The sequence below is a fragment of the Natator depressus genome, chromosome 1 (assembly GCF_965152275.1).
Source record: "Natator depressus isolate rNatDep1 chromosome 1, rNatDep2.hap1, whole genome shotgun sequence".
NCBI lineage: Eukaryota > Metazoa > Chordata > Testudines > Cheloniidae > Natator > Natator depressus.
Window position 1 is genome coordinate 341,788,823 of NC_134234.1, and position 14,348 is coordinate 341,803,170.

Sequence of the window (14,348 nt, forward strand, 5' to 3'; positions counted from 1 at the left end):
TTGGATATTAGGAAAAACTTTTTCACTAGAAGGGTGGTGAAGCACTGGAATGGGTTACCTAGGGAGGTCATAGAATAGAATATCAGGGTTGGAAGGGACCTCAGGAGGTCATCTAGTTCAACCCCCTGCTCAAAGCAGAACCAATCCCCAACTAAATCATCCCAGCCAGGGCTTTGTCAAGCCTGACCTTAAAAACTTCTAAGGAAGGAGATTCCACCACCGCCCTAGGTAACGCATTCCAGTGTTTCACCACCCTCCTAGTGAAAAAGTTTTTCCTAATATCCAACCTAAACCTAAAGGTGGTGGAATCTCCATCCTTAGAGGTGTTTAAGGTCAGGCTTGACAAAGCCTTGGCTCGGATGATTTAGCTGGGGATTGGTCCTGCTTTGAGCAGGGGGTTGGACTAGATGACCTCCTGAGGTCCCTTACAACCCTGATAGTCTATGATTCTACATTTTATAATAAAAGCAGTGAAGTTCATGGCCCTTTTGATGTGTCCCAGTGGCAGGGTCCACAGACATGGACTATGAAGGCCCCTTGAAGGGGCAGGTTGGCACTCTGGCCTGGAGAAGGTTTTTTTTAAATCATCTGACCCTAGAATGAGAACAACGGAACCTGGAAAACTATTTTTACCCCCAAGCAATCTAGGATGTAAAAGATTTCTAAAATTAATCTTACTTGGTGGATTTAGGGCCATGAATGCCAATGGGTAGATTTCTGGTAAAGCAATGGGATCTAGAAAGGCTGACAAGCCTGAGCTGTGTTGTTCAGTGGAGACAGCAACATACTAGAAGTCAGAACTCCTCCGTCATACTCCCAACTCTGCAACTGACTCACCAAGTGACCCTAGGCAAGTCACTTAGCTCCTGTGTGCCTTCGTTTTGCTTTCTGTAATGATATGGGGATAATATAACACTTATCTACCTCTCAGAGGCCATGCGGTTTAATTAATTGTAAGCTGTTTTGAGATCCTTAGATGAAAGAATTATTTGTACTCTCTTGCGTCTTTGACCCTGCCATTGACCTGTGTGTGATCTCAGGCAAGTCATTTCATCTGTCCCTGCCCGTGTTTCCTCTCCCACCCTTTGTATGTCTTGTCTATTCTTGTTAGCACTTTGGGGGTAGGGACTCTCTTACTATGACTGTATATAGCGCCAAGCACATTAGGGCCTTGCTCTCAGCTGAGGTCTCTACACACTGCTGTAATTCAAATCAATGAGATTGTGTTTACTACATGTTTGTATGGTGCCCAGCACAAAGAGGCCATGAATTTGAAGATTCCAGGCAATAATAATGTGGTGAATGATAATGAAGTCCATTACAGGTACAGCAAGCCCTATATCAGTACCGTCTAGATTAGGCTATCTATTGCAACACCGTAAAGGGACTGTGTTACCTCAGTCTTCAAATGTACTCCCCAGATAGATAGATAGCATTTCAGTAAGTAATAACGAACCCTGCAGTCATTCACTGGAGCAAACACAAGGTAGGCATCCACATGTACCATGAACGGCTCAGTAAAGCAAGACCTCCCGGCCCAGTGTATTTTGCCAGGCCCATTCCAGGCACAGAAGAGCAACAAAATCAGCTAATTAAATTTAAAGGGGTGGAGAAAACAGGGCTCAGGCCCAAAAGAATCGGTAACAGGTCCTACTTCACTCCACTCACTTTTTACAAGATAAGCAAGCTACAAAAGTAACCATTGAGCTACAACATGGACTGATACAAGCCAGCTCTTGGTGGTTGAGGGAAATACACGTATTATTTATTTACTGTTTTTTTCATTTTCACTCAGCAGTTTTACTGGGATAGAATTTGGTTTGAAAGAGGTGAATGACGTTATTTATCTATAGTTCTTCACTTAAATATACTTTCCTGGAAGAAGGGGAGCTGAAAGCCAGGGTGAGGGGTTGATGATAATTTTCTTTTGAACCAGGGGAAAAAATAATTGTGAGCCATTGTTATTTCAGCCTACTACTAGTCTTCAGTTCGGCCCAGATCTTCAAAGGTCATAACTTCCATTGATTTCAAGGGAGTTAGGCATCTATATACCTTTGAGGATCCGGGCCTTTGATCCTAACATTTAATAGCAGTATATGTAGGGTTGGCAGAATTTGATTTTTATTTTTTTATGATTTAGACTGATAATATCAATGTTTATTTGTACGTATTTTTTTTAAAATTTTTATCTATTTAAATGTTCACACTTGCTGGAAGTTGTGGGGGGTCGGACAATTATTTAACTACAGGAGATGCTGAGATTCAAACAAGATAATGCTTTATAAACCGTTCAAGCACAACGTATCAATACCACAGGGCAAAATATACAAAGTAAATATGCTTAAATTAACAAATCAGACCTGGTTTTGGTATCCATTCACTAGACCATTTGTAACAAGCCTAATTCAAAAGTCTAGTAAGTTCTCCAACAGCGGCTTTCTTACTTTGCCTATTTGTAATTTCAATGATTATCAGTGGAAATATATTTTGGTTGGTTGGTGGGTGTGCACTGAAATCCATGTTTACTGACATTTATACAAATCTAATCTGTCCATACCTAAATATATGCATGTTTTCAACAGGGACATGTAAAGTTAAGTGATTCCCTACTATACCTTGACCAAATCTACAGCACTGATTTTCAAAATACACCTTTTTAACAGGCATGTTTCCTGCCTTTCGCCTTTAAACTCTCCTGTTCTCTTTAAATGTTAATCCTGGCGCGCAGGCCGAAAGGCTGTGACTTTCTTTTAGAGAGGGGACTCCTAGATTTCGGATTAATTTTACTGGATTAGATTCCCTGTGCTCACCCATGCCACGGGCTGTATGGGTTTACAGAGCTGGATGCCTCATTTTTAAAGCCTCCCCCTCTAACGAGGAAGGCTTTTACGGAAAGGTCTCACTGACACATGCAAGATCTCGCTCTTCCTTCCAAATCCCCTCCAGGCTGCCAAGCCGTGGTGGGAAGGAGAAGTGAGGATTCGAGTGTGTATTCGGAGCGTGCGCCACTGAAATCCCCGTTCACACGGTAACACCCCTTTCTGAGGATCAACTTTTGTAGCGCAATTGTTTTTCAGCTCAGCCCTGCGGGGGGTTGGGGGCAACAATCCCTCAGCATAGGTGATGGCCACCGGAATAAACTAAAAGCTTCGTGGCACTCAGGAGAATCAACTCCCCCGCTGGCAGGGCAGTGGCTGGTTTGCAAACGCAGCTGCTGGGTTGATTGCACGGTGACCTTGCGGGAAGTACAACGCGTTAGCTTTCCGGTTCAGTTTTCACTTTCTTTCTCTCCTTTTTCCCTCCCTCCTTTTCCTCCCCAGCTCCCTTTTTACTTCCTGGGGCTGGCGGATGGTTGGTGCAGCCTCCCCTGCGAAAGCGGAGCCCGCGTCGGACATGTTTCCCTTTGCTTAGCCATGTCGCTTCCCTGGCCAGGGGAGCAGATGGGAGAGAAGACCGGGCCGCCTTGCCAGAGAGGAGGGGGGAAAAAAAAACCCTCCCAGTCATCCCTGGCCATTTCTCCCCCCTTGCTCCGGCCGCGGGCTGCCATCCGAGCGCAAGCTTGAGAGAAGGGACGATCCCAAACGCCCCGTTGCCCCGCAGTTGAATGAGTGGTTTCCCAGCGCCCCCCCAGCATCATCCTCTCTGCCCCCCTGGATCGGAGCCCCAGGGGCAGCAAAGGCCCCTCTGGGTCTGTGCCTGGCGGGGGAGGCGCCGTTAAAGCCCCCCCAGAAAGGACGCGGCGGCCAGCCACTGCCCTGCGGCCATGCGGAGCGGCGGGGACGGGCGGCGGGGTCCGGCGCTGCCCCGCTGAGGGAGCGGGTGGGGGGCGGCGGGGCAGAGAGAAGACGCCCGCTGCCATGGGGGAGCCGCAGGACGCCGACACCGCAACCGCAGGTGAGCGGGGGCTGATGGCTGCGGGCGGGCGGGCGGCGTTTGGTCTTCGCTCGAGGCCGAGCTCGCCCACAGGGCAGGACACGTCTCTGCACAAGGGGGTCAGACGGGGCGGGGGTCATTGCGGGGGGGGGGTGTGATTTTGTGTTTGGTTTTTTTTTTTTTTTTTTTTAAATATCCGACGACACCGTCCACCCAGCTGGGCTTGAAGGTTTGACCCTTATGGGGCGCCCAGGAGGGGCAGTCAGGTGGGCATGTCGATGTGTGTTTCCCTCCAGAGGCGATTCTCCTGTTGCGGGGAGAGTTTGTGCAGATCGCGGGCGGCCTCAGCCCTGGGGACGCGCCATTCTCCTTGCGGTGCTGGTTTCAGCCTTCATTGTGCATGGGGGTATTGAGGAGCCTGCCCCATTGCAGAACTATTGCTTGTCCAGTGGTTGGCGAGGAAAGAGATGATTTTTATATGTGTATATATATAAAGCCAGGGCTGTGGTCGTTGATGCTGTAGTAACCATGCCAAGGGAGACATGGAGCCTGCTCCCAGGGGGTTATCATTTAAACAGGCAAGCAACGTGGTCACTGAAGAAAGAAAGAGCTTACCTGTTGATAATGCAATGCAAGAAAAGGGCAAATAATAAACAACACAGAAAAATCTGTGCAAACCCTGCATGTCGGTGCGACCTCTTGAAAAATACACAGGCGAGAAAGAAACAGTGTCTCTTCGCTTTTCCATGGATGAATTGCGACTGTACGTGAAATATTGTAATGTATAGTATTTCCAAACAAACGTGTCTGCATCTGGAGACGAACAGCAAAATCTCTGTATCGCCCTGCTGCCTCCGGAAGGTTTTTGTGTGAAGAAAATTACCTGGTTGTGATAAGTGAGTGGGTTTTGGGGAGAGAGCTAGGAGGTCAGCTTATTTATATATTGGACCCTTATTATTAGGTCCCACCCTCCTGCTCCTGCGCTGATTCTCCGCCTGTGGAGAGGCCTGCTTCTGTGGATCATGTTGCAGGACAAAGGCCTGAGTTATTTATTAATTTTGCACAATGCTTCAGATTCTTTTATTATTGCCAGTGCAGTAAAAATCAGCAGAGGCAGTAAAAATCAGCCAGCATTACATAAGAGGTGCTTATAAATTGACAGAAAAAATGGTGAAGGGTCCAATTTACACACAACTGAAGACTGAAAAATCCATTCTCTGTTTATCATTTGTCGCTTCCGTGTTCTGCTTAGGGATAGATTATTTGTTCAGTGCTATAAAGGTACAGGACAGTCAAAGGCGAGTGTTGCAGCCCTAAAGAGTGTGTAATTTGTTATACAGGGGTTAAGTGAGTTTGTACTCGGGTGGCTAGTCCTTGCCACCGTGGCCACACTCCCTATTTTAGTGTGCTAGCTCAAGCAACACTAACACCTTGTACACCTACCCAATTTGGGAAATGCACTGCCCAGCTCCTGGGTAGACGTAGATTTTTAGAGTCCACATTCTCTGATCCTGATCCTGCAGTGTTATATAATGTTTGGTGTGTTTTCCTCTTCAGTTAGGCATGAGATTCCCATTACCCTTAGGACTTCTCTCAATACTCAGGCACATCTAATATATTCAACTGGAAAAAAAATTAGAGAGGAAACAGAGTTCCTCACATATCCAAATGGCGTGGTTTTCTGCAGGTAGGCACAACACATAAGGATTACTTCCGCTACCACCGGAGTACCACATCTGGGTTGAAACACAGCAATTGATTGGTCAGCTAACAGCAGGTTTGGCGGGAAGGTGAAGAATATTTTATCCAATATACATTGTATGTGATCGGTGGAATAAATTACCTCCACTGCAATTTGGTCAGGACACTGCACTTAGGAAGGGTTTTCTGCTACTTTACAGCTTTGTTTTTCTGCCTACTTGAAGCTGTAAGCATGACTCAATGATAGCAAAGTAATTTCCTCTGAGGACTTAAGCACATGATTATATCTTCACGGTTGAGTCAAGTAGGAGGAGACGCTGGGCTGTGTGGGAGAAACACTTGGGCCTGGTCTATGCTTAAAAATTAGATCAAGCCAGCTGCGTCATCGCTCAGCCCTGTGAAAAATTTCACACCCTGAGCTCCATAGTTAGGTCAGCCTAATCCATGGTGCTCACAGTGGAACAGCTTCAAGAGGAGAGAGTGGGGGAGCCCACACACCAGAATATCCCACAACTCGGTGATTAGAGCACTGTCCTGAGAAGTGGGGGATTTCTGTGCGAATCCTTTCCTCCACCTGCCCCTCAGGGGAACTGAATCTCGGTCTCTCACATCCCCGGTGAGTGCTCTAACCACTGAGATAAAAGCTATAAGGTGGGCACCTCCACTGCAACCTCCCTCTGCCAGATTATAAATGGGACCCATTCTAATAGATGGCCCCTAGGCTGGATTGGGCCTCACAGGTGAGCTAGACCTCTCATCCCCTGGTTCGTGAATCACTAGGGCTTAGGAGGGAAATAGGTGCCCAGATGCCTAGAAGGAGGCAGGAGTGCACATGCCCAGAAGCAGAAACTAGACACTGAGGCAATTGCTATTCTGAAAATTTAGGGAGCGAGTGCATTTAGGCGCCTATGGGGTTCGGCAGGAATTTTATGCATCGCAGTGAGACCTAAAACTGGGCTTAGGTGCCTAAACCGCAGACTGAGACACCTAAGGTCCTTTGTGAGCCTCACTCAACATGTTCAAATGTGGGTGCCTAAATCAGTGGACTGATCTTTGGGGGTGCTAAGCACCCTAGCTCCTATTTAAATTGATAGGGCAACCTGGGTACTTGGAATGCCTGAGTATCTGCCCGTATGCCAATGCCTAACTTTAGGCATCCAGGTTTGAAAAATCTGGTGTAAAGACTTGCCTAAGGTCACAAAAGATGTCAGTTTCTGAGCCCGTACTAGAATCCAGGACTTTTGACTCCCTATCCTCTGCTCTTACCACAAGAAAATGCTGTTTTATGTTTAATTCAGGTATAAATATTGCATTTTTTCCATAGTATCGATGCCCCTCTTAAATTAATAGGAAGTATAGGCCCAAAATCCAAGTTTGGGTTTTGTTGTGTGTTTTTTTTTTTTTTTAATGCAAAACCTATTCAAAATATTTCTTTAAAATATCCTTCTAGAGGACTTAAACTTCCCCTGGCTTCCCTGGATACCCAAATTCGTCATCATTGTGCTTCTACCAGTGAATCAGAAAGTGAAACTGATTAGACACAAAAATGAAAGGGAATACAATAGAACCTCAGAGTTACGAACACTGGAGTTATGAACTGACCGGTTAACCGCACATCTCATTTGGAACCGGAAGTACGCAATCAGGCCGCAGCACAGACCAAAAAAAAAAAAAAAAAAAGCAAATACAGGACAGTGCTGTGTTTAAATATAAAACTACTAAAAAAAATAAAGGGGCAGTTACAAAAAATACTTGACAAGGTAAGGAACCTGTTTCTGTGCTTGTTTCATTTAAATTAAAATGGTTAAAAGCAGCATTTGTCTTCTGCATAGTAAAGTTTCAAAGCTGTGTTAAGTCAATGTTCAGTTGTAAACTTTTGAAAGAACCACCATCATGTTTTTGTTCAGTGTTACAAATGTTTCAGAGTTACGCACAACCTCCATTTCCTAGGTGTTCGTAACTCTGAGGTTCTACTGCACTCTAACTTGTTTAACACTGTACACGCATGATTTGGGGGACAGAAAACTGACGGTTGTTAAAAGTGGTGAGTGGATTTTGGTGAGCCATAATCTTAGAAATGTAGAGCTAGTACATCCGCCTTCCCTGAGACAGGACCAAGTATACCTAGACCATCCCTGACAGATGTTTATCTAACCTGTTCTTAAAAACCTCCAACTTGTTCCAGTGCTTAACTATCCTTATATTTAGAAAGTTTTTCCTAATATCTAACCTAAATCTACATTGGTGTGATTCAGTAAAATCAGGAGAGCGATATGAATCAGTTTTGTAGGAGGAAGATCATAGAGGAACCAGAAGGGAGAAAGCTAAATCATGCCCAAAGACATCCAATACAGAGAGCAAGGAACAGGAAACATTTAAAGTGAATCAGGTGAACCAGAGCAAAAGAGAAAACCGAGGCCTGAAAAAAGATAGAAATAAGAAATGTGGCATGTTATTTGAGGATCAGAAGATTGTGAGCATACTCTTCTAGGTGTGTAGGCTGCAAGGAAAAGTATCACTAATTTCCTAAGTGCTAAAAGGTCTTTAAGTCATAGTGAAAGTGTGGTAGGTTTGGGAATACTCAATCGGATAAGTATTTGCAGTTAAGTGAATCCACAACAGGATGGCAACCAATTACTGGACCATCAAAGGAGATGATCTCCCTATTCCAACTACAAAAGAATAAGTGAAGCCACCCAGGGAGGTATTTGAGAATAAGAAACTAAAATTTTCCAGGAATGTTTACTGATTTTGGGTGCCTAACTTGAGACACCTTTCTGTCTGATCTTCCGAAGTGGTAAAGACCTGCAGCTCCCCTCGATTTGGGCACTATGAGCGCTCATACATCTCGGTAAAAATAGCTTCCTGGGGTTATAAAGAAACTTCCCCTATGGACAGGTTAGTCTGTAATTGTCTGTTATAGGAAATCGCTAATGCTATCAGCTGTTGTCAGATGGGATACTGGACCAGTGGTCTGACTCGTTAAGGCTTTTTTCCATTGTAGCATAGGAGATACCTTCATGCCACAATCACTCCAATGTGATAATTACATATTCTTTTAAAATTCGCCTCCCAGGGGCCTGACTCAGGGTACACTGAGGTAAATGGAAAGACTCCTGTTGCTTTAATGGAGGTTGGATCAGGCCACATAGGCCTAGGAAAATGTGAAATACAAAAAGACATTGGAATCCTCTTCCTTTCCTTCAGAACATCCAGGTGGCTGCAACTAGCCTGGCTTTTTCCAGAAATTATTAATGCTGATCTCACGGGCAAAGGTGAACATACAGCCTTGCAAGTACTCCCATCCCCAGGGTTCACCTCAAGCTGTATGACTGTCTCCTAGGCATACCCGTGATCTATTATGTCATGTTTATCCCCCTGGCCCTACAACTCGGATCACTAGAAGCATGTGGTACTTTAAACCCTACTCAATGCTGCCTGTGCCTGTGATACAATACTATAACTGTTGCCAGTGTCTCATAGTGGCGAGCTCATGGAGAGAAGCGGGGGAAGGAGTAATAGGGAGAGAGAATAGGTCAGGGAACAATGGAGGAGATGACGAAGAGTGCTGAAGGAATTGGCGGCTGTGATTGCAGAGCCCTTGGCCATTATCTTTGAAAACTCGTGGCGAACGGGGGAAGTCCCGGATGACTGGAAAAAGGCTAATGTAGTGCCAATCTTTAAAAAAGGGAAGAAGGAGGATCCTGGGAACTACAGGCCAGTCAGCCTCACCTCAGTCCCTGGAAAAATCATGGAGCAGGTCCTCAAAGAATCAATCCTGAAGCACTTACATGAGAGGAAAGTGATCAGGAACAGTCAGCATGGATTCACCAAGGGAAGGTCATGCCTGACTAATCTAATCGCCTTTTATGATGAGATTACTGGTTCTGTGGATGAAGGGAAAGCAGTGGATGTATTGTTTCTTGACTTTAGCAAAGCTTTTGACACGGTCTCCCACAGTATTCTTGTCAGCAAGTTAAGGAAGTATGGGCTGGATGAATGCACTATAAGGTGGGTAGAAAGCTGGCTAGATTGTCGGGCTCAACGGGTAGTGATCAATGGCTCCATGTCTAGTTGGCAGCCGGTGTCAAGTGGAGTGCCCCAGGGGTCGGTCCTGGGGCCGGTTTTGTTCAATATCTTCATAAATGATCTGGAGGATGGTGTGGATTGCACTCTCAGCAAATTTGCAGATGATACTAAACTGGGAGGAGTGGTAGATACGCTGGAGGGGAGGGATAGGATACAGAAGGACCTAGACAAATTGGAGGATTGGGCCAAAAGAAATCTGATGAGGTTCAATAAGGATAAGTGCAGGGTCCTGCACTTAGGATGGAAGAATCCAATGCACCGCTACAGACTAGGGACCGAATGGCTAGGCAGCAGTTCTGCGGAAAAGGACCTAGGGGTGACAGTGGACGAGAAGTTGGATATGAGTCAACAGTGTGCCCTTGTTGCCAAGAAGGCCAATGGCATTTTGGGATGTATATAAGTAGGGGCATAGCGAGCAGATCGAGGGATGTGATCGTTCCCCTCTATTCGACACTGGTGAGGCCTCATCTGGAGTACTGTGTCCAGTTTTGGGCCCCACACTACAAGAAGGATGTGGATAAATTGGAGAGAGTCCAGCGAAGGGCAACAAAAATGATTAGGGGTCTAGAGCACATGACTTATGAAGAGAGGCTGAGGGAGCTGGGATTGTTTAGTCTGCAGAAGAGAAGAATGAGGGGGGATTTGATAGCTGCTTTCAACTACCTGAAAGGGGGTTCCAAAGAGGATGGCTCTAGACTGTTCTCAATGGTAGCAGATGACAGAACGAGGAGTAATGGTCTCAAGTTGCAATGGGGGAGGTTTAGATTGGATATTAGGAAAAACTTTTTCACTAAGAGGGTGGTGAAACACTGGAATGCGTTACCTAGGGAGGTGGTAGAATCTCCTTCCTTAGAGGTTTTTAAGGTCAGGCTTGACAAAGCCCTGGCTGGGATGATTTAACTGGGAATTGGTCCTGCTTCGAGCAGGGGGTTGGACTAGATGACCTTCTGGGGTCCCTTCCAACCCTGATTTTCTATGATTCTATGAAGGGGAACAGTAGAGAAAAGAAGAGACAGTGGGATTGTCCAATTTGTAGGAAGGAACAAGGTTGTAATAGCTTTGCTCTCAAAAATCTGTCTCACTCTTGTAAGGGTCTCACTCTGTACTACTCAAGCAAATTTCTTGAAATGAATCCTGCCTGCCTAATCTGCTTCTAAGATAAGAACCAATTGTCTAACACTAATACTTAATTTAAGACACAGACATGCATTTTTGTGGGTGTATTCCAAACCAATAATAGCCCACGACTTATTTGCATCTTCAATGTGGAAAAGATTTTAAGAACAAAAAACTCCCATATAAACTCACTTCTACTCAATAAAATTGACTTTTAAATGTAAAAAAGGATTTCTGAACACTTAACACATTCTGCTTCATTCCAGAAAGTAAATTTATGAATATGGTATTTTGTGGTCATCTTTTAAGTAAAAGAAAACATTAAGTAAAAAAAAAAAGGGGGGGGACTGAATATGGCATGGCAAGTCCCCTAACTATCGGAGATGCTTGCAGCTTTATCCATCTTGCTCTCTGAAACATTCTGGTGCCACCTAGCTGCATATAGAGATTTGTCAAAGAAAATTCTACTATGATTTGCTGATTCCCTGGCAAGAATCTAACCGTGCAGAACTGTACTTAGAAGTGGACAGTCAATATTGATATGAATCTAGGCTGAAATCATTTGCCTTCCCTGTAATTATAGTGTTTTTTTCTACAGGTAGAGATTCTGACATACAGCAAAGGAATTAACTTCTAAGCATCTGTTCATTGCAATGCAGTATGTGTTTGTTCCAAAACACTGCACTATATGCTTTATAAAAGTAATAACATGTCACCTGATCCATGAAATGATTGGTAGACTACGTCCTGGGTTGGCCTCTCGTGGCCAGTTTCCAAGCACCCATAATAACAATTAATCATGTAACAGTCTGTTAATTCTATGTGTATTGTTACTCTTGGAGCAATGACCTAAATGAATTTTACATTATCTTACTCATGAGGAATAGTTTGTCGTAGTCAGATGATAAATAAGTATATTTCATATTAACATGTCTCAATGCCTTACAGACTTAATATATTTATAAATGGAGGCGCTGGTCCTGCAAACTTTGATGCCTAAGAGTAACTTTACACATGTGAATAACCCCACTGATATCCAGAGGAGTAGATGGGTGAGTAAAGTCACTCACCTGCATAGGTGTTTCCAGGATTGGCCCTTAAATAGCAAAGTATGATTACAGAATATGTACCATACAGAATATAGTTAAAGACTCAAAGTTAAAAAGATTTAATCAAGTATGTAAGACTACTCATTTTACGCTGCAGAATTCAAGGGACTCTCAGTACAACTTGTATAATAACTGAATGCCTGGGATTATTAAATCAGCGTTACAAATCTAATTTGCTTTTCACCATTTATGCTATTACTTTTCTTTCTCTTATGATACTCAGCTAAGATAGTGGGGGAAATAGGCAGTTTCACTTTTGTTTCTGTTCTTCTATGTTTCACTTTCAGCTTCTTGGTACAGTGCAGACACAACAGGAGAATGTTTAAAATGGAAACGGCTGTTTCCATTAAAATTAAAAAAGCTTTCAATTTTTTAAGTTTTGCAACTTTTTTTCAATGCAGAATCTAAATTTGGGCCTAAATATAGTTGAAAGGGCCCCTTTAGCCTTAAAGAGAACCTGAGAATTTTACTGAATTTCCAGATTTGTTGCATTTTCTGTAATTGTTTCCTCTGATACATATCTACATACTAACTTTTAAAATTTTCTCCAGTTTTTACTGAATAACGTATGCCTTAGGTAGCACAACTCCTTGTTTCTAGTTAACTATAAATGTTCTGTTTCTGTCACATTTCAGAAAGCTTCCCAGGCTCTTGTGAGGTTGCCTTGTTGAACCTGATCCTGAAAGATGCCAAGCACTTAAAATTCTCATTGATTTCAGTCCATCGGGCCCTTAAAATGCATTCTCCTGCTTGTACAGGTTTATGACCCTATATTCTCTTTCTTTAGGCTCAGTGTGGTGTTCACCTGCAGCTTAGCTAAAATATAAGGACAACCAGCTAGATGTGGTCTAAGGTTCTCAATGCTGCAAGTACTAACACATACAAGTAACTTTACTAATGCAGCCAGTCTGGTCCAATTCAGTGGTGCTACGCTCAGTAGTAAGCACCATGCCTGGTAATATTTGCAGGGCTGAGACTTATAAGAAGGACGCACAAGGCCCAGTGGCAAACTTGTAGCTTAGGGTTTTTAATAATGAAAATTATCATTCAAAATTCCTTAAACGATCATCAAAGCAATAGTGACTCAAGAGTAAATCCACCAACAGGCTTGTAGTGATTGCAGCATATCATTTAAACATTCTTGTGTTTAAGGACAAGATCTGCCATCCGTTTCACTCTGATTTTTGTGGTTCATTAGGCCACATGAGGCATTTGCCTGGGCGTTGCCACCTCCCTCTCAACCCATAAAAGCCTCTCACCTGAGTTTAGTGGTGCTTTCAGCCAGGGCTAGCTGGTTCAGAGAGGGGGTGGATTAGAGCCTGAATTCTGCTTTCACTTAGGCAGGTAACCCGCCCACTTTGCAGTATGGACACAAGTTAAACCACTTGAGTTCTCAGTCCTCCAGTGCCATCCCATAACTCCCCCCGTGTGCCCAGAGGGACGGACGCGTTCTCCCACAATTCACTGGGAAACAGCAGCTCAGCGTACTGTTGCACAAAGAACTGTGGGATGTGCCCCCAGAAGGCTGGGGGAGCGCAGCACCAGTGCGGACACAGTCACTCGGGTAGGGCATTGCAGGGCGGCTGCTCGCACCAGGGCTGAGCTAACCTGGGTGCTGATCCCCTGAGATAACTCTGCAGCTCAACAAGCCAGAGGAGTCTGAAATCAGAGTCTTCACTGTTCACTTGAGTTCTGCTGTCTGCCAAATTGTGTGTTCCAAGCCACAAATAGTCCACACTGGATGTGGCATTTGGCCACAAAAAGAAAAAGTAACTAAAAGGCTAGAAGTAGCTGCATGCTGCTGCCTTTCCCCCAGGCAGACTGTGGAGCTAGTTTTGGACACCAGGGAAAACGTACTACTGATGGAATATGTTAATAATTCTGCAAACCTGGGTGATGAGAGACACAGGATGAGGCAGGGGTGGGCAAACTACAGCCCGGGGGCCACATCCGGCCATCCAGATGTTTTAATCCGGCCCTTGAGCTCCCACCGGAGAGCAGGGTCCGGTGCTTGCCCTGTTCTGGTGCTCCAGCCAGGGGCTTGCCCCACTCTGCGCAGCTCCCGGAAGCAGCAGCATGTCCCCCTTGCCCCCGCCCCAAGCACTGCCCCTGCAGCTCCCATTGGCCAGGAACTGTGGCCAGTGGGAGCTGCGGGGCAGTGCCTATGGACAGAGCTGTGTGCAGAGCTACCTGGCTGCACCTCCGTGTAGGAGCTGGAGGGGTGACATGCCAGTGCTTCGGGGAGCTGCTTGAGGTAAGCGCTGCTCTGAGCCTGCACCCCTGATCCCCCTCCCACACTCCAACACCATGCCCCAGCCCTGATCCCCCTCCCGTCCTCCGAACCCCTCAGTCCCAGCCTGGAGCCCCCTCCTGCTCCTCCAACCCTTCATCCCCAGCCCCACCCCAGAGCCCTCAGCCCCAGCCAGAGCCCTCACCCCCTCTGTACCCCAACTCCTTGCC

At 45.3% G+C, this 14,348-nt stretch overlaps 1 protein-coding gene across 1 annotated transcript in view; it reads left to right on the forward strand.

Moving 5' to 3' along the window:
* The first annotated feature begins 3,789 nt into the window (after window positions 1–3,789).
* TASOR2 (transcription activation suppressor family member 2) overlaps window positions 3,790–14,348 on the forward strand; it is a 73,130-nt gene continuing 62,571 nt past the window's right edge. Inside the window, exon 1 of the mRNA XM_074942717.1 lies at window positions 3,790–3,894. Within this exon, the coding sequence (XP_074798818.1) occupies window positions 3,858–3,894 (37 nt within the window). The 5' untranslated portion in view covers window positions 3,790–3,857. The remainder of the gene's footprint in view (window positions 3,895–14,348) is intronic.